Source organism: Euleptes europaea, chromosome 5 (genome assembly GCF_029931775.1).
Source record: "Euleptes europaea isolate rEulEur1 chromosome 5, rEulEur1.hap1, whole genome shotgun sequence".
NCBI lineage: Eukaryota > Metazoa > Chordata > Lepidosauria > Squamata > Sphaerodactylidae > Euleptes > Euleptes europaea.
The window spans coordinates 74856064-74876583 of NC_079316.1; the positions used below are offsets into that span (position 1 = coordinate 74856064).

The 20520-nt window shown below is 42.6% G+C and overlaps 1 protein-coding gene across 1 annotated transcript in view; it reads left to right on the forward strand.

Moving 5' to 3' along the window:
- The window catches only part of MGMT (O-6-methylguanine-DNA methyltransferase), an 85758-nt gene that overhangs the window by 55447 nt on the left and 9791 nt on the right, over positions 1-20520 (forward strand). Inside the window, exon 3 of the mRNA XM_056849720.1 lies at positions 16626-16765. Within this exon, the coding sequence (XP_056705698.1) occupies positions 16626-16765 (140 nt within the window). The remainder of the gene's footprint in view (positions 1-16625; positions 16766-20520) is intronic.

Below are 20520 nucleotides of genomic sequence, written 5' to 3' on the forward strand. Positions count from 1 at the left end.
ATCAGCACTTCTCACAAATGTGTTGCGTTTTACACATTTGTGAAATAAATAAATAAATAAATAAAAGAGCTGAGGGTGTGGGGCAGTCTTCATGTTATGCGTGCAGGCACATTGAAAAACATGGTGTCTGGATTATAAGAAACAAATCTCCAACTGCTTCCTAAAGAGTTTGTACTGTACTTTTCTTGTTTACTTAGTTGGAAACACGCTGGGGAAATTGGGGCACGTAAAATGGTAGTACGAAAATTTCTCTTTGTCTCAAATAGGGGTGTACATTCAGATACACCTGAACTGAAATTTGGGGGGTATATTCAGCTTCCCAAATATATCTGGACATTTTTCGGGATACAGAAAAAATGCTCCCAAATATTTCGGAAATATTCAGGCTTTACCAGGAAGATTGGGAGCCAAGGATTGCAGTCTCCCAGGGACTGTTTCCCCCCCTTTGTTTTCTCCCCCCCTTGTTTTGTGTCATGGGGGGTTTCTATGGGTTTACCAGGCTGCTTGTGTCAATTTCAAGTGTATTTGTCAGTTTCAAGAGGGGTTATTTTTCCTTCTTGGCCAGAGTCGCTTTATGCCCTCTTCACGGTTTTTACAGTGTTGCTCAGTGCTTAGATTTGTTCTTCTGTGGTTTCACTTTGGTTATGTTGACACATTGGCACTGGGTTCTGCTGGGCATTGTGTACATTGCCATTGGTTCCATTGGGCTTGCAAAATCCTGCCCCCTTTCTTGGATTTGTTCTGTGAGCCTCTGGATTCACATTAGTCCTGTTGAGTTTGCACTGCCTTGGGGCACTGAGTTCTGCTGGGCATTGTGTACATTGCCATTGGTTCCGTTGGGCTTGCAAAATCCTGCCCCCTTTCTTGGATTTGTTCCGCTGACTCAATTAGACAATAAATCTTCTCTCATTAGAATAATACACTTAATTTGTGTGTTTGTCTTCCTTTGAACACCTCTACATTTGTTTAGTCTTTAGCCATGATACATCACCAATCAAAGAAGGCCAATAGTTCAAATATGACTTCAGATTTCCTTTCCAGATATACCTTTTGAGAAGCAAAATATCTATTGTGTTCTTTTAAATAAGGAATAGATGTTTGCCTCTCCACATCATCCCCTGTCAGGCAGATTTATCTACAGTGTTAGAAGCAGCAGGAACACAGTCTGAGCTGGAGTTAAAGAGGCTCCTAAACTTGCCACAGGGAAGAGGAACGAAATAAAATAATGCAAAAGAAAGGGGATGGAGAAGCCTTGATACCTTTTCCATGTGCATCAGACTATTTGATAAGAAAACCTAGCTCTGGTTTATTCCAATCCACAGTGCTATAATTTTGTGTAAGATTGCATATCTGCAATAGAAATATCTCAACATCCTTCTGGTCCTGTATATTTCCCTAACCAGTGGCAGATAGCAGACAAGCTCATAAAATGTTGATTTGTCTAGAGTGGCTATCAATAGCCGCATAAATGACTTGAAAAGGGGATGCTGTAGAACGAGGCAGCTTACGATGCTTTGCAATCCTTAGCTTCTTTCAGGTCCATATAATAAGAAAATCAGGTGCCAAAAGACCAAGGAATGTTCGTGCTGAAGTAGGGTATAGCCTAGATATGGAATGAATTAATCTATATGTCACAAGCAAATAAATTGAAACAACCCGGGCATGATGGAAACGATGCTAATTGGGAAGGTGGAGATCTTGAAGGACGTTGTGCTTCCCACTTTCAGCAGGCTGACCCTTGATGACTCAGATAAGAGCCTAGGGATTATACTGGTTCCAGCACGGCTGCTGGAGAAGCAAGTTAATGCAGCTGTCAAAAAACAAAGAAACCCCCCACTTTCTTTCACCTCAGTCTAGCAGAAAAGAGGAAGTCCCAACAAGAGATGGATTGACTATAAAGGAAGCCATGGCCCTCAGTTTGCAAGACCTGAACAATAGGACATTTTGGAGGACATTGATTCATAGGGTCGCCATGAGTCAGAAGCGACTTGAGGGCACTTAACACACACACAGTCTAGCCTACAAGATGGACCCCACCTTGACACAGCCAATCTGGCCACCTGGATCCACGCCTGAGACTAGTCACTGAGACTAAACTACACTCTATGTAGGTCTTCCTTCGAAGTCAGTTCAGAGACTCCCAATTGGTACAGAACGCTGCAGCTTGGTTATTATTGGGAGCTAAGCAGAGCATGGATATTACTCACATTCTGAAAACACTCCATTGGCTGCCTTTCAGTTACCTGGCTCAATTCAAGGTATTGGTTAACCCACACACAGCCCTTCATGGCCTTGGTCCATCACATCTGCAGGACCACCTCACTCCCTATGCTCTGCCATGACAGCTTCATTCATCTGAGCAGGGCCTTCTGCAGGTGCCACCCTGCAAATGGGCAAAATTAGCAACTGCCTATGTATGCACATTCTCTGTTGTGGCCCCCCACCTTATGGAATGGCCTGCCTGAAGAGGTTAGGAAGGCTCCCACTCTCCTGGCTCTACACAAAGTGTGTAAAACTGAATTATTAAGGAGAATTACAGTACAGCAGGGCTCTACTGTAATAAAATGGGTGAGAAAGATGCTTTGGTACAGGGTTAGGGAGTGCAGACAATACTGCTGTACCACTATCTGTTGCTGTGAGTAGGCGCTCACTATGTAATTTCTGCATCATTTAATGTGACACATTTAAATTTTTATGCTTTCTTTCAGGTTTGTACGTTGCTCTATTTCAGATTTCTGCAATCCAAGCCCCATTACCCTGTTTAATGGATGTCCCGTCCAGTTAATTGTATTATGCTATGTAGTCCTCCTTGAGTCTCAGTGACACAGACTATAAACGATGTAAATAAATAAATAAAACCTTTGAAAAACACTATTTTGACATATTTACAAGTCTTTAGAGGCATAGGTTCAGTATATTAACGCTGATCCTAATTCCTCAGACCATAGCTATATTGTGTATATATGTAAACTATTATCATGTAACATTTTGGAGAGGTGTGTTAAAAATACTAAATAGGGATTTTGTTTCAATAAAGATTTAAGGGCTAGAGAAAGTTGTCCTTTTTTACATATGAAAAATGAAAAGGAGGGGAAGACCCAAACCATGCAGCTCCCAAGACATATGACAGAAATATACAACAAGATGTCAAGAAATAAAATGTATGAGTGGATGTTAGATTGGATCTTGATAGATCTTTTCTACTCCCTTATTCATCAGATGCTCATGGAGTCACATGCTCCTAAGTGGCTTCAATATATTGAGAGTAAAATTAAATCTATTGGCCTTGACTTCAACTCCTTGCTCATGCTTACTGAGGCTGAAGCTTTCCAAAGGATAAAATGCAGACTCTTAGAGGTAGGATTCCAAGATCTAAATAGTGCTGCTAATAAAACATGTTCCCCATTAAATATAGGGGTACCTTTTGGTGTTTACCAGCCCTCCCTATACTTATCTCACCTGTGTGATCCCTCTCAGCTTAGAGTCATTTCTCTGGCTTGATTTAATGTTTTGCCATCTGCGCTACTTGAAAGCAGATTTCGGAAAATCTTTCTGCCAGGCTTTACCCCTGTAACAACAATTGTATTGAAACAATTGTATAGTCCTATTTTATTGTAGTTTCTATACAGATTCTCGCAATGAACTATTAAGCCCCCTGTCGATTGATAGACAGAATGTCCCAGATACTTTTAATGTCGCCTATTTTTTGAATAACTGTTCGCCTCAAGAATATTGGAGACGGTAGAACAGTTTCTAAAGTTTGTTTTAAAAGCCCAGCAAACCGTTAACTAGGTGGTATTATCAACAAACAATGTTATTCGATGTAACTGTCTACTAACTATTTTTAAAGGGCACCTTTTAATATTTCTATTCCTTCTGTATCATTTTGTATTGTGCCTTTTTATGCCAATAAAAGAATGATTGATGGTGATTTTTTTCTACTTCCTGTTACCTGTTGCAGCTCCACATGTTCTCTCCCCCCAAAAGCCATCTCTGAATCTCTGAGGATTGGAAATAATTTGTATGCATAACTGGGAATGAAGTTAGAGGTGGAATCCATGAAATTGTAGGTTTCCCATTGCATAAATGGAAGTACCTACCCTTCATGTGAGGCGTGAGGGAATCCAACTTGATCCTGAGAATCCCAGCTGATTTTAGTATTTGCAACTAGCAGTTATCCAGAAGGCAACTATCAATGCATCCTTCTTCTCAAAGAGTGAATCTTGAGCATGTTTTTACCTGTGGAGGATGCCATTGCAATTCATAGAATCATACAATCATAGAGTTGGAAGGGACCACCAGATTCATCTAGTCCAACCTCCTGCACAATGCAGGAAATTCACAGCTACCTCCCCACACTCCCCAGAGACCCCTATTCCATGCTCAGACGATGGCCAAGATGCCCTCCCTCTCATGATCTGCCTAAGGTCATAGAATCAGCATTGCTGACAGATGGCCATCTAGCCTCTGCTTAAAAACCTCCAGGGAAGGAGAGCTTACTATCTCCCGAGGAAGTCTGTTCCACTGAGGGACCACTCTAACCATTAGAAAATTCTTCCTAATGTCTAGACGGAAACTCTTTTGATATAATTTCAACCCGTTGGTTCTGGTCCGACCTTCTGAGGCAACAGAAAACAACTCAGCACCGTCCTCTATATGACAGCCCTTCAACTACATGAAGATGGTTATCATATCCCCTCTCAGTCTTCTCCTCTTCAGGCTAAACATACCCAGCTCCTTCAACCTTTCCTCATCAGACCCTTCACCATCTTTGTTGCCCTCCTCTGAACACGTTCCAGCTTTAATACATCCTTCTCAAATTGCAATACCCAAAACTAAACACAATACTCTAGATGAGGTGCAACCAGAGCAGTGATACTATCACTTCACAAGATCTGGACACTATACTTCTGTTGATATGGCCCAAGATTGCATTTACTTTTTTAGCTACCGCATCACACTGCTGACTCATGTTCAGTGTTTGGTCTAGTAAGACTCCCAAGATCCTTTTCGCACCCACTACTGCTAAGACAAGTCTCCCCCATCCTATAATTAGGCATTTGATTTTTCCTACCTAAATGCAGAATTTTACATTTATCTCTGTTGAAATGCATATTATTGGTTTTAGCCCAATTCTCTAGCCTGTCAAAAGCATCCTGCATCCTGCTTTTGTACACTGAAACTTGCCCATTTCTCAGAAGATAACGTAGGTCTGCGGTTTTAACCATGGCAGCAGGCTGATGCTGGACTTGGCCTCTTGGCATCACCTAAATGCACAAATTTGGTTAAGTCAGCGGGAGGGGGGGGATTCCTTCCAGAACAAGCAAAAAGAGAGTGGTACTTCCAGAGTTTGAAGGAATTAAAGGAGGGAGTGATCAGTTGCTTACATCTGACTTCTAATCATGATTAAAAGATTTTCAGAATTATGTTTTCACTGGCTCCTGTATCATTTAGCCTTTCTAGGCTGCTGCAGACTTTGAAAGACAGCCATTTCTCCCATCCCTTACTTTTCTTACTCGCTTCATGGTAGGGGGATGTCCTGAAAGGATTTTTCTCTGTCTTTCTACTATACCCTGGGCCTAGCACAGAGGCCTGCAGATTGTAGCTCAGTACAGAACCAAAATAAGGCACTTTTATAAAATAAAATGAGATCTTTTAAGTTAAGTTATATTGGAGGATTATGTTGGATACTAGAATAGTCAGTATGTGAAGGGAATGGCAGGCAAAGATTTTTATGGCACCAAAGAGCTTCTTAGAGATGCTTTACAGAAAGAGAAATGAAAGAAAGTGAACACTTGCATGTAATCCAAGCGCAAACCATACACAGATATATGGCAATACACTCAAACAATTGTGCAGGCGGCTCCTGTGTGTATTTATTATTTATTCTAAGACCTCATTTGTGCCATGTCCTAATAAAGAACTTAAAACAGCCCATATTTTGGCTGCAGAAGTGTTATGGATTATTAATCTATTATCAGTAATGTTTGATTGTACAGTTTTAATTATGCAAATGCTTTTCTTATACTGGCTCCTTGCTGATCTCTTGCTTTAAATTTTGACAGTTTGGCACTTAAATTGTAAAATGTGGTAGACCCCTGATCTGCAGGGTCAGGCTAATTGGGTGGAAAGGTGGCATAAAAATGTTGTAAATAAAAATAAATAGATCCTACATCTTGGCCTAACCTCTGTGAATCTGGAAATTGGCTTTCTTGGGGCAGCCAGAACAGATGAACTCAAAATGTTCTTGCTTATGTACATATCAGTGGAATCTAAAGCATTGTGAAGGAATCACTGTGTTGCTAACTGAGTCGCCTTTCCCAAGATTTCCCCACCCCCCATGTAATTGTATTGATTCTTCTAACACAAGCATCATAAGCATGACTTCTTAGCTGGCATGGTGTAGTGGTTAAGAGCAGTGGTTTGGAGCGGTGGACTTTAATCTGGAGAACCAGGATTGATTCCCCACTCTTCACCTGAGCGGTGGACACTAATTGGTGAACTGGGTTGGTTTCCCCACTCCTACACTCGAAGCCAGCTGGGTGACCTTGGGCTACTCACAGAGCTCTCTTAGAGCTCTCTCAGCCCCGCCTACCTTACAGGTGGAGGGGAAGGGAAGGTGATTGTAAGCTAGTTTGATTCTTCCTTAAATGGTAGAGAAAGTCGGAATATAACAATCAACTCTCCTCCTCCTCCTCCAAGGGACACAGCCTTTTTTGAAACCTTGTCCCTCTTTAGAGGGCCATACCCTACAGAGTTCCATTCCTTTCCCTGCATCTTTGTCCAGAGAATCTAAATATTGCCAACTTCAAATTACAGGCTTCCTGTCACAGCACCAAACAATAACTGGATATGTCAGTTGTCCCTTTGTAACTATTTGTTTCCTTCACTGTGACTTCAGAAACCCAAGTCGCTTTGTCAGCTGTTGAGATGGAAATGAATAGCTAAGGATGTTCCTTTAGTAAGCACTATATCTACAAAGTGGGGTTTGAGACCCTGTTTACTGTCTGATGGGAAAGTGGCAGAAGAAACTGTTTTTGTTGCAGTTTGAATTTGGGCAAGGAGACAATGGAAATGTATTGGAATTAAAGTGGGCATGGCATTTGAGAAGCTGCATCTGCTGCTGTTTAATAATCAGATATGGGATTAGCAGTTGTGCTACCTGATTCAAAAGTCTTCCGGTTTCCAGACTGCTAAGTTTAAAAATGAGGAGGTACAAGGAACTCCCAGGTCAGCCATGTTTTCTTTCTACGAGGATGCAGTCCCTGTAAAGAAACCAGCACTTGAATCATGTGGTATAATGGGATGACACTCCAAACATGCACAGTAATAAACATCCGCTAAGGATGGCACATATTAAGGTCTGAATGTAACTTACATCTGTGGTATGCTTGATTTTGCCATTTCAGTTGCCCAGTTGGTGACAGAGGGCAGTAGAGAGTCACATAAAGATAATATCAACTTCAATTAAGTATTTCCCTTGAATGTTATGTATTTCTTCCATACACTGTTGAGCATAGTTATAGGGACATTGAATAACACTTTATATAGCCGTTTACGGGACAGACGATGTGCAGTTAAGCTCTGATGTTAGATTGATCTGTCTGTCAGCTGTTAATGTCCCTCAGTTTTAAAACTCCAAACATTATAAAGTACTGGGAAAAGAAGAAAGTGTGTTTTTGTGTGCTTTCCTATATATTTAACAGTGTCAAAGGTTAGCAGCCATAGTTAAATTGGTAAAGGTTCAACTGTGTCATTTTGAACAGATTATATTTACAGACACTAGTGGACAGTTCAGTAATAAAAATATTTGGCACAGTCACAGAGCTGATTGCCTTAAACTAATTAATGTGTTCACTGCCTACAGGGTGATATTAACTTTTCAGATATATTTATAAAATGATGTGCATGTTGCAAGATATTGCATTATTTTGAGTTATAACTACAAATTTCTTCTGCCAGAAAAAAAGTATACTATATATACTGTTACTGCTGAAGACGATATTTAACACACACTTTCTTTTAACATACTGCCATTGAACATGTTATGCAACTTTTGTTGGATGCCCAATGGTTTGACCGACCATTTGCACAAGAATATTGCTTAACTCTTCAGTAATGGAATAGTTTTGCTAATAATTTCTCTTCCACTGTTTTCTGTAGTAGATAAACTTACACATGCCTCTCGGTCTATTCCTACTAGGTTGCCAGGTCCTTCTTCGCCACCAGTGGGAGGTTTTGGGGGGCAGAGCCTGAGGAGGGCGGGGTTTGGGGAAGGGAAGCACTTCAATGCCATAGAGTCCAATTGCCAAAGTGGCCATTTTCTCCAGGGGAACTTCTCTCTATTGGCTGGAGATCATTGTAATAGCAGGAGATCTCCAGCTAGTACCTGGAGGTTGGCATCCCTAATTCCTACCGATGTTGTAATCGTCTGTTGTACTGTTTGTTGTTATGCTAAAAAAAAAGTAGACTCTATACAAAATTCACTGTTACAGATTGGTGACCTGTTATAGAGTGGCACTCACTTGTGTTACCTCAAGAACCCCTGTATTCCTAGGTACAGAGGTACAAGCAAACTCCGTCTTGGTTCAGACCAAAGTATCATGCAATGAAATGTTGTTTCATGAAGAAATAGCAAGGTCTCCAGGAAAAACTTTCACACAGCCATGGCTCAGCGGTAGAGCATCTACTTAGCATCTCCAGCATCTCCGGTTGAAAGGATCGGATAATATGAAAGACCTCTGTCTGAGACCCTGGAAAGCTGCTGCCATTTAAGAGTAGACAATACTGACTTTGATGGACCAATGGTCTGATTGAGTATAAGGCAGCATCATGCATCTTCAAGTACTTGAAGGGCTGCCATATAGAGCGAATGGTGCCAAGTTGTTTTCTGTTGCTCCAGAAGGTCAGACCAGAACCAACGGGTTGAAATTAAATCAAAAGAGTTTCTGTCTACACATTAGGAAGAATTTTCTAACAGAACAGTTCCTCAGTGGAACAGGCTTCCTCAGGAGGTGGTAAGCTCTCCTTCCCTGAAGGTTTTTAAGCAGAGGCTAGATGGCCATCTGTCAGCAATGCTGATTCTATGACCTTAGGCAGATCATGAGAGAGAGGGTACCTTGGCCATTTTCTGGGCATGGAGGAGGGGTCATTGGGGGGTGGGGGGAGGTAGTTGTGAATTTCCTGCATTGTGCAGGGGGTTGGACTAGATGACCCTTGTGTTCCCTTCCAACTCTATGATTCTATGATTTACCCCTTCAGGGACTTTTTACTGTGATTCTTTTCACACCTAGGCCAAATAGAACAAGTGTTACTTATGGTTCCCCTCAATTAGTAACCTAACCAAGTTCTTAAAAACAGGATAACTTTATCTTTTGCCCCATTAGCATCCAAAGGTATATACTCAAGTACCTGGTATTCAAGTACCCAGAAAATCTGGTTCCTGCCATTGGCAGAAAAGTGTTCAAATATTATGAATATAAGAACCACCCTCCTTTGGTCAGTGTTTAGGTTCAGCTGCATAGTAAGGATATTCCTTTGCTACCACGACTCAGACTATGCTGTTCCCAAAGTGTGCTTTACTACCAGACTTCTGAAAAACTCCTGACTATGCTCATGCTTTGAGTCAGGTTAGGAATGGACATTTCTCCCCTCCTCCCTTAGTACGGTGGCCAGCTACAGATTGGGAAATTTCTGCTGATTTGGAGTGATGCCTGTGGTGGAGGCAGTTTGGAGAGGGATTTCACCTAAAATCTAAGGTATACCATAGACAGCCCAGGGGGGGGGTAGATCCACGGGAGCAAGGAGCAGTGCAGCCATGCCACCTCCTCAAAAGCTTCCTGGCCACTACGAAGGATAAGAAAGGTTTTTTTTAAAAGAAAAAAGGGGGAAATGCCCCATTGCAAACAGGCTGTGCCATAAAAAAAGGTGGCACGGCCACGCCGCAGCTCAAGGGGGCATTCCCAGGGTGAAAGAAGTTAGGGAGCTGACTAACATCAGCTACGCCCCTTGGAACGCCCTGGGAATGTCCCCCCCCCCCCCCGATGTTGGCACGGCCTGCCACTTCCGGGATTTAGGTCCCATATGGCAGCTTTGGTGGTGGAGGCCTGCACTGCTCCGGAGTGGCCAGGTGTAGCATGTGTGCCACTGGGATGGTGTTAAGTGTAGGGCTGTTGGAAAAAAAATCGGTAAAGTTCAGCTTCGGCAAAATTCGCCCCTTTTTAATACGGGACGTGCCAAAGTCCGAACTCCCCTGCTTCGGATCCGCGAAATTCGGCGTGAGATCCGGAGTTCGGGGGAAAATTCGGCCGGGTCTTTGAGATGCTGGGCGCCGCCTGCCCAGGCAGCGCCCACCACTTCAAAGAGTCGGGAAGGGGGGGTCTTTAAAGAGCCCCCTGGCGGGCCTTCACGGGGCTTCCATGAAGGCGTGCGGGGGGCTCTTTAAACAGATCTGCGCCTTCCAGCTGGATCTGTTTAAAGAGCCCCAGCGCACCTTCATGGAAGCCCCGTGAAGGCGCGGGGGGGCAGAGGGGTTTAAAGACTCCCGCCCCTCTTCCCGGGAGTCCCGGGAAGGCGGGCAGTGGTTTGTCAAGGTTAAAAACCTCCCGCCCCTCTGTGCTACCCTGAACCCCGAATTTTCCAAATTTATTCGCGAACACCCCGAACTCGCTGAATTCGGCTCCCTGTTTTCCCGCCTTTTTTGAGTTCGGTTCGTCCCGAACTAAAAACCGCCGAATCAGGGGAAATTCAGCTTTTTTGGGTTCGGGACAAACCGAATTGACAGCCCTAGTTAAGTGCCCACTGTCCTGAGTTAAATGATCACGCCAGTGCAGTGTCATGCCAGCTTCTATGGAGCTAAGCCCCACACACCCCACTCCCAGACTTCCTCTGAAGCTGCCATTTTCTCCAAGGGAACTGATCTCTGTAATCTGGAGATCAGTTGTAGTTCTGGGAGAACGACAGGCCCCCACCAGGAGGTTCCCCCCCTCATTTTTTTTCACTCCCGACCGCTCTCTTTCCTGTCCTCATGCTAAACCCAATTTCCCCATATCTCTGGCTCCCCTCCACCTGAACTTTATTTGCCATTTTTTGTTGCCTGTTCAGTCAGTTTGGAAAGATTCTTTTAGAGCTCTTCCTAATCTTATTGTGTTCTTTCCATCCTGAGTAATTTGGAATTGTTCACAAACTCAATTACTTCCCTGCTCACCCTGATTTGAGATCATTTATGAATAAATTAAACAGCAATGCCCGAGTGGAAATCCTTGGGGGAACCCACCGCTTCCCTACATTGTGAGAACTGTCCGTTTAATCCTGCCCTCTGCTTCTTTATCATTACTCTCTTGAGACCTGGAAGTTGTTGTACTAAATACCATTATAAAATCTGCCAGTTTTTACCTTTACTTCTACTGCAGTGGCGCCTGTTGTTGAGTTACACAGAAAATGGTTACAGCCTGATAAGAGGGTTAGATTGGGGAGTCTGAGAGCACTGGCACCTGAAGCAACCAAGGGCAAGCGCCCGAGCCGCAACATTTCTTTTTACGAGTCACATGAAAAAAATGGAGATCTTAGGGAAGAGCAAACTGTGTATGCACCTTTTCCCCAAAATTAATTATAGAAACTCCCACTGTAAAATCAAAAGTCAGCCAGAACAGAGTGCAGGGCACCGCCAAATCGCGGAAGAATTACTAAATGGAGCAAGGGAAATCCCCTCAACCCTTGTTACAATTGGATTTCAAATAGGCCTTTCTAAAGAAATGACAGTAAACAAAATCTGTTTGCCTAAGGAAACTCTCCTAGCAATCAGCTAGTAACACAACTCTGTGTGCTAATGAACCCAAAGCTGTTAATATGGTTTCTTCAGTTAAATTGATTCATGAATTTTGAAGAGAACATTATCTAATGAATTTTCTTTGAATAGAAAGCAATTAAAAGGACAAATCAGTCTGATTAACCCCAAAGTCACCCTAGTGCCACAAATGGTGTACAGTTTGAAATTATATCATAAAAAACTAGAGCAGATTTGCTATCTTTTTGCCCTCTGCTAATCCATGTAAATTAATGAACAACAAAGTTAATTTCTTTGATGACCCTTTTCTAGTATCACCTGGATTATGCTGATGTTTAATTTGCTTAATGTTATAATAAAGGCTAAACAGATTTTTTTTTCCAATGAAGCGATTATCATTCCATTCAGTTAAGGAGAGATTTTTTTTCTTTATTATTTAAAACAAACATAAAAGTATGTGGGGTCCTTTCAAGAACGGACGGTGAGCACTTTTCTAGACTGCATATAACATGAGAGGGGTTTTTTTATTACCTGAATAAAAAACTCTGATTAAGTGGATTGACAAGGAAATCTTGAATGTTTTGTACTGCCGGCACCCTTAAAGCTAGAAGACAAGGAGGGGGATCCAGTCGGGCTCATCCTCCCCAGTTTGGCTGCTCCCTGCATGTGCTACTGCCCTTCTGACCTGTTAGGGTCATCGGTGGACAATTGCCAGCTTCGAGATTGCATATATAAAATGGACGCATTAATAGATTATTCTTTAATTCTTAAGTCCAAAACAGCACCTTGGTTCAAATTTATTAAGTCCAACCATAGCAGAAGCTCTTTCTTAGCCAATATTACCAATCAAAATCTTAGAGTAAATTTCACTTCCCTATGTTTTCAAACAATGACAACAGCAGTGCTTCTGGGGCGCTATTCTCAAACACCTTTAGATCAGCGGATCTGTATATGTGGTGCCCCTGTTCTGGAGGATTTACCACATTACATCCTTTCTTGCTCGTCATATGCTCATCCCAGGAGTAGATTTCTTGTAGCCCTCTTGGCTGGGATGAGTACTTTGTCGGTTACTGAAAAAAATAAACTTTTGCTGTCGGACTGTGACAGACATATTTCTTATCGGGTTGCACAGTTTGCACTTGCAGCAAAGAAAATTGAAGGAGGTTTTACAGAGAGCAAATACTTAGAGCCTTCATGGTTTAATGTTTCAGTCCGTTTTACTGATATTGATATTTTAATGTTTTAATGTTATATATTCTATTTTTTAAAGGTGAATGTTATCTGTGTTTTACTATTGTATTTCTTTGTACTGAATATTGTGACGGCCTATGGCTATACAATAAAAACCTTTACTACTGCCCTTCTGCTTGGGAGGGGGAAAAAAGATGGAAAGACCAGGACCGCTGAGACTCAGCTCAACTTTTCCTAACTGTGGTGATGAGATGGAGAGCTTTGCATTCGCACCTACTTATTAGTTCAGTTCATACTTCACATGCAGACGATCAGATGAATACTTAAGATTATTCAAACATGGGTTGCTGCAGTTCTAGCTCTGGTTAGCTAGGGTCTGTGAAACCAGGATCTGAAGTTGCTGTACTACCATAGTTACTCTATGGTTTTGCATGATGTACAAACGAGGAAGAGAGCCAACGCAGTGCCGTGGTTAAGAGCGGTGGACTCTGATATGGCAAGCCGGGTTCGATTCCCCACTCCTCCCACATGAAGCCTGCTGGGTGTCCTTGGGCCAGTCACAGCTCTCTTAGAGCTCTTTCAGCCCACGTGGAGACAGGCAATGGCAAACCACCTCTGAATGTCTCTTGCCTTGAAAACCCCACAGGGTCGCCATAAGCCAGCTGTGGCTTGACAGCACACACACGCACACAAATGAGGAACCTTGCCTTTATCCTCATTGACTGCTTCTCACACTCTGCAGGCTACAGAGATGCCTGACAACAGTTGCTCAAAATAAAAAGTGCTCCCACTTTTCACCACTTCTCACTAGCAGTCCATATTCACCCACATACACACACACACACACACAGAAAAGTCCAGAATGCTGCCATGTTCACCTTTACGTGCTGTAGTCTTTGACCTGGTGACAAAGGTGCAGGTATAGGACCTCTTTCATCGCCTGTGCCATCCCCATCTTTGGGCACTGGTGGGAAGTTGCTCCCCAGGCCCACCCTGAAACTGCCAAGATGCAAACTAGGCTCCAGAGGTAGAATATGGAATAAAATTGCCAGTTGTGGGATGAATGGAGGGGGAGGGGTCTGTTGGACACTTGGATGTTTGAGTGAGTTTGTCCAATTTTGCCAGGTTCCCATGTAGCCATCACAGTGTGTGTGGTGGTACGTCTTTTTTGAATGTGTGAAGAATGGGTTGATCTGAAAACTAAATAGCTAAGGGGTGTGATTCAATGTCTGCTTTGTGTGCTGAGAGAGTTCTGCTTTCCCATCCCCCTCCCCACAATGCCAACAGGTAGCCAATGATAAATAAGTTGGGGACACGGAGAGTCATGGGGTGGGGGTGACAGTTTCTCAGGGAGGTCTGACTGTCTCATCATGAAATATTTTATTACATTTAATTGATTCAAGGTGGAGTCCACCAGTTCCTCTGGCTGCATAGGCCCTAGGAGTGTAGAAGACTCTGGAGGTAACACATGGCATAGGTTTGCCCTTCAACTGGCATTTAAGGCAGGCTAGGATAGCAACCGGGACGGAAGGCAGCATGGTACAGCCTGATCTCGTCAGATCTCGGAAGCTAAGCAGGGTCAGCCCTGGTTAGTGTTTGGATGGGAGACCACCAAGGAAGACCAGGGTTGCTGTGCAGAGGAAGGCACTGGCAAACCACCTCTGTTCGTCTCTTGCCTTGAAAACCTCATAAGGGGTCGCCATAAGTCGGCTGCAACTTGACGGCACTTTACACACACACACACAGGCTAGCAACCAGGTCTTTTTAGGGAAGACAGGTAAAGGAGGAAAGTTCTGCACTGAGGATTTGTCAGGACAAACAGGGCTGAATAATTATCTAAGAGCCGAATCATTGATTCACAAAGTAAAATAGTTAAAATAGACCATGTTAAAATAGACGTCTAACCTAAAGCATACAGTAAGTTAGTGACTTGGTTCAGACGTAACTCGAACTATGTTTGTTTTAAACTCTCCTTAGTTTGTAAAACCAAGGTTGATTACTCAAGTCCTGGTTTGCCTCAATAAATGCTTATTTGCCTTGGTCGGACGTGTAGTGCTGGGGAACAAGCCAGGATATCTGTGCTTGTATATCATGCAAAACAATTGTTGAAACTAACTGGTTAAAAAAAACTTCAAACCATGGTTTCAGATCCTAATTCAATGGTGTACTCCTCCACATGAGCAGTGGAGGCTAATCTGGTGAACTGGATTTGCTTCCCCACCCTTACACATGAAGCCAGCTGGGTGGCCTTGGGCAAGTCACACTCTCTCAGCCCCACCTACCTCTCATGGTGTCTGTTGTGGGGAGGGGATGGGAAGGTGATTGTAAGCCGGTTTGAGTCTCCCTTAAGTGGTAGAGGAAGTCGGCATATAAAAACCAACTCTTCTTCACCTGGAGAAAAATGGCCGCTTTGGCAATTGGACTCTATGGCATTGAAGTCCCTCCCCTCTCCAAACCCCACCCCTTTCAGGCTCCACCCCAAAATATCCAGGTCTTTTCCAACCTGGAGCCGGCAGCCCTATTAATAACATGGGTGTTGCCAGAGGTTCAAGCCTTCTGGCACAGCCCAAAGGGACCTTGGCTCTTAGCCTGCGGCTTGCACCCTATGGCGTTGTGTGTGCCAGCCCGGTGAATATGTGGTGAACCCTGGGCATGGTTTAGTGTATTTTTCTTGTTTTCTGATCGTTAATTTAAATTGTATTTTGTTAGTTTAAACTGCATTTGGGTTGTTGTTGTTGTTTGTTTTTTGTTTTGTTTTTTTGTAAACTGCTTTGGGGAGAAAAGCAGGATAAAAATGCCTAAATAGATAAAATAACTAAATTCCAGACTGGGGAAGTAAAAGAAAGCACCATCTCTTACAACTGTGCTTTCAGTACATGTCTGGTTACCTGCAGGAAATTTTTAATCACCGTAGGTGAGTGATTACCAGCCTGCAGCAGCACAAGAAGGTTTTTTTACGTTCCCCCCCCCATGCTTTATTAACAATAATAGGGAAATAAAGAGTAACTAGACAGCAAATTAATAACTCATTTTTACAAGAGTTTTCCATTTAAATGGGCAGCTTATATTCAGAAGGATGGCCAGACATTACAAATTCTGAGCAGTAGCTTGGGGGCCTCTGCTAAGGATTGTCATCAGCTAGGCTAATACATTCTGCTGGATCTAGGGCTTCTTTTCCAGTGTGTCCCAATTTGAAGTTTGAAATTAAGAGCTACGAGAGTTTTATAAAATAGGTGCTGCCAGTTATCACACGCGGAGGCACCTTCTTTTTTTTTTTTAATTTGACTGTATGCTAATTTACGCTCCGTCAATTTAATGGAAAAGCACATCGTATGCATTAACAGTCTAATTGTACTGGAAGCAAATTAAAAAAATATAGAAAAATCAAAGCTCTGAATGCCTTTTTAATAGTGATCAATTACTTGAAGCACACTCTCTAATAATCGCGAATTTAAATATAGAACACAATAATAGAACTGATTGCTCTGCTAATTTGAAAGGGGAGGGAAAGGAAGCTGTCGCCGTTCGTACCCTAGTTTAAATGTCAGTCTCCCTGACTATTTTTATCTGGGTAGGTTTGGAAAACGTTGGAGTCATGCTTCCCGAACCTTATGTCGCTTCTTCTTATTTTTTTTCCTCCCCCGTTCAGCGTCATTCACCAGAGATGTGTTGCGGACCCTGTTGAGAGATGTGAAATTTGGAGAAGCCGTTTCTTACAAGCAATTAGCAGACCTGGCAGGCAACGGCAAAGCAGCCAGAGCGGTGGGAGGAGCTATGAGAAACAATCCTGTAAGTTCATGTACACTTTCAAATAAAGTTGATGGAAGACAGTGGTTTTCGAGAGAAAGCTTTGTGGGCTTAAATGTCATTAGATTAAATATATCTGCAGTGGAAACTACTCTGCTGTGAGTAATAAGGTCAGTAAGTGTTTTTAATCAGCTTTAATGCATAAACCAGTTTAATATGATTTATTTCCCCGCCATTTATTTGAAATAGGAGCACTACATTTATTTTAATGCATCAAATTATACAAATTTAGTTCATTTTCCATTCATTCTTTCTTTCTTTTTTTAAAAAAGGCTTATGCTTTATGGATAGCAGCTTGTTCCACATAGCGACGAGTTCTCCTCTTAGTCTCAAATAGTGGTGGAGTCCCTGTCTTTGAAGGCCTTTAAGCAGAGGCTGGATGGCCATCTGTCGGGAGTGCTTTGATTGTGGTATCCTGCATGGCGGGGGGAGGGTTGGGGTCACTGGGGAATGGCGGGGGAGGTAGTTGTTAATTTCCTGCATTGTGCAGGGGGTTGGACTAGATGACCCTGGTGGACCCTTCCAACTGTATGATTCTATTATTCTAGTGTCGGAAGAGTTTGGAGGGCAGCGCTGTTTTTCCCCATCCCCTGAAAGCAGTTCTGGTCACGGGAGCGCACTCAGTGTGAAAGGGCAAAAATACCACCCACCTTTAGAACAAAACAAATTTGACTTGGATCCCCTCACGTGTCGGGTTCTGGATTTCGATAGCAAAGCAGGTTCCAAACCTCCTCCGCAGGATTAATTGTTAAGCCAGAGTCTCTATCCCTGTGACATAGTTTCATTTAAGACTATGAATCTCACCAATTTAGGCAATGTAGAGCCTGGCCTTTTAGTTATGTAAAGATCTTGAGGGGCGGTGGTGTAATAATGAATTGTTTGTAGCGCCACTTTTGCCCCACTAGTGATGTGTGACTGACAATGGCTTCAGATTTCTTTCTTTTTTACTTCGGATCATTATCTTAGCATGAAAGTTGGCTGACATTTATGACGGTGACCTATGTTGTAAGCGTGAAGCTATCTATATGCTGGCACAAAGCTTTAGAATGACCTTACTGATTTCATTATCAACAGTGGGGGCAGGAAAAAGGTATTCGCCCTTCCAACACTGCTGCTGCTTGCATTTGAAAAAAAGCACACTGCACCAGTGAAGGTATGCACACTGTACTGTCTAGTCACCGTAGCATCTGGTGCAAAAACGGTATTTTTGGAACCGTGCATGCTACGGTAGTGCTACTGGGAAAGTGGTGTTAATCATTCATCACTGGATTGCCTGTGGAAAGGCAGAAATAACAAGCTTAATTTGAACCAGAGATCCTTCTTAGTTCTGGAATCTGTTTGGCATGCCATGGCTAAGTTCCTAGAACTTCGGGCATTCTCTCCTTCTGTATCAACCCTCAAACATTTGTAGTTAGACAAAAGGGTTACTAGTTTATAATATGCAGTTTAGGCAAATCGGAGACCAGAATTCCATCTCTTTACAAATGAACCCCCTCCCCCGCCTCCTGGAGAGTTAGCGCGGTATAGTGGTTAAGAGCGGTGGTTTGGAGCAGTGGACTCTGATCTGGAGAACTGGGTTTGATTCCCCACTCCTCCACATGAGCGGAGGATGCAAATCTGGTGAACTGGATTTGTTTCCCCACTTCTACACATGAAGCCAGCTGGGTGACCTTGGGCTAGTCACACACTCTCAGCCCCACCTACCTCACAGGATGTCTGTTGTGGGGAGGGGAAGGGAAGGTGATTGTAAGCCGGTTTGATTCTTCCTTAAGTGGTAGAGAAAGATGGCATATAAAAACCAACTTCTTCATCTTCTTCCTGTTGTCTACACGGGGTATCCCTAATGAAACATGTTGATATTTTGTTTCTCATCATGTGTCTTATATACTAAGTGAAAGTGGTTGTAAATTCCCTTAAATTGCCAGAGGCCTTTTCTGCTATTACACTGTTTGGGCATACATTTGTAGAAGAGAAAGCTAGAATATATTGAAGGGAAAATTCATCAAGCCATATCTGTACCTGCTTCTTAAGCCAAAGGCAGCACAGGTAAAAACACGGATGCCTGTCTTCTTTCCAACATTGGTTTCTTAAAATAATAAAGTAAAAAAAAGACTCACTGGAAAAGACCAGGAGAGCGGCTGGGTAATGGGACCATGATGTGGGTAGTGCAAGTATGTTGTGTAGCAGTGTAGGCACCATTGGCTATTAATGCTCCATTGCCTGGCCCTCATCAAAATAAAATCAGTTGTTACATGGCAACCTTTTTATGACAAATTTGGATAGAAAGAAAGTATGATATAATGCAGAAATTTTAATAAAGTTAGTAAGATATCAAAAGTTGATAATGGAACTCGATGTAATTTGGTTACAGTATAGTCTGGAATAGTACAGAATGTAATATTATAAAATTTTGTAACAACAGATGATAATGAATTTAGAAGTCAACAGTAGAAACAAATAGAAACTGCTGAGGTTAATATGTATATTGATTTTAGGTAAGAAGTGTAAAGAATATTTTAATCTTAGTAATGTAATGTGCTAATGAGTCAATTATCAGATGTGGTGGCTTGTCACAGGGATACATCCCTATTTTATTTTTCCCCTTCCTTCCTGTCCCAGTTTTATTCTGTACCCTAAAAATCCAATAAAAATTTGAAAAAATAAATAAAATGTGCAGAGTGGTGCTCACAAAAACAAAACTGTCCACCTCTGCTCCAGCCTGCTAGACCCCCTTGAATTCATGGTACCCAGTATCTGCAGTTCTCCAGGAACAGTGTGGAGAATGGGTGTGAGTGGTAAGAGTGAAACAGTGGTAAGAGGGTAACAGTGAAAATATCCCCATCATCTCCCTTGGCGGAAGTGTTTTTTGTTAGCATGGTAAGGACTTTCTTTTGCTCAGAAAGAGCTCCAAGGTAGCAGGAAGCACTTGAATCCCTGCCTCTTTACACACTGCTTTGTGATTGGCTGTGAGAGAAGCCAATCTTCTGTTTTTCCCTGTTTAACCATCAGCATGCTGTTTTGAGGAGGGGGTTGGAAAAGGGTGGGGCGTGATAGCGAGGGGAACCTCAACCCGAGAACGGAGTGACTCCGGAATGAGCCAGGATGAACTTTTTAATTCAGGCCAGAAGAGGAATGGGAAAAGCCGGGTTCATTTTGCGTCAAAACAGTGTTGCGCTTCCAAGGAATGAGATATCGGGCACACTGAAAAATTTGATCCTGGCTGAAACGCGTAATAAAGGAAGTTAAAGCGACCATGCATAAAACACCATAGTCTGAAAACCTTGTTGTTCTCTAAGGTGTTCTTGGACTCAAATCTGCTGCAGACCAACAACATGTCTAACCTCTGTCCAAATACGATATACTTCACAACAATCAGAAAACGTGATTTATTATAAATCATGGATTCCAGAGATTCAAAACTGTCATGCCTACAGTAGATAGGAGGGTGTGTGTTTTTTAATGTTCCTAATATTGCTTAGTTTCTTCTCTGAAAGCATATGTGCTGAGGGTTTTTTTTTTGCTCTGCTGATCTTGCCCACTTAATTTCTGGAGTGTGCATTCTACAGGTTTCCTTTTGTAGTTAGGTTGGTTCATATAATTCATACACTGACCTTCAAGTTTATGAGAAGGTGGAAAAGGTGCCGGCAGCAGCCGAGAGATGCAACATCTTCGCTTTAAATTATGCCAAGGACATGGTAGAGATGGCTCACCTTCTTGTGAAGAAAAACTTCAAATAG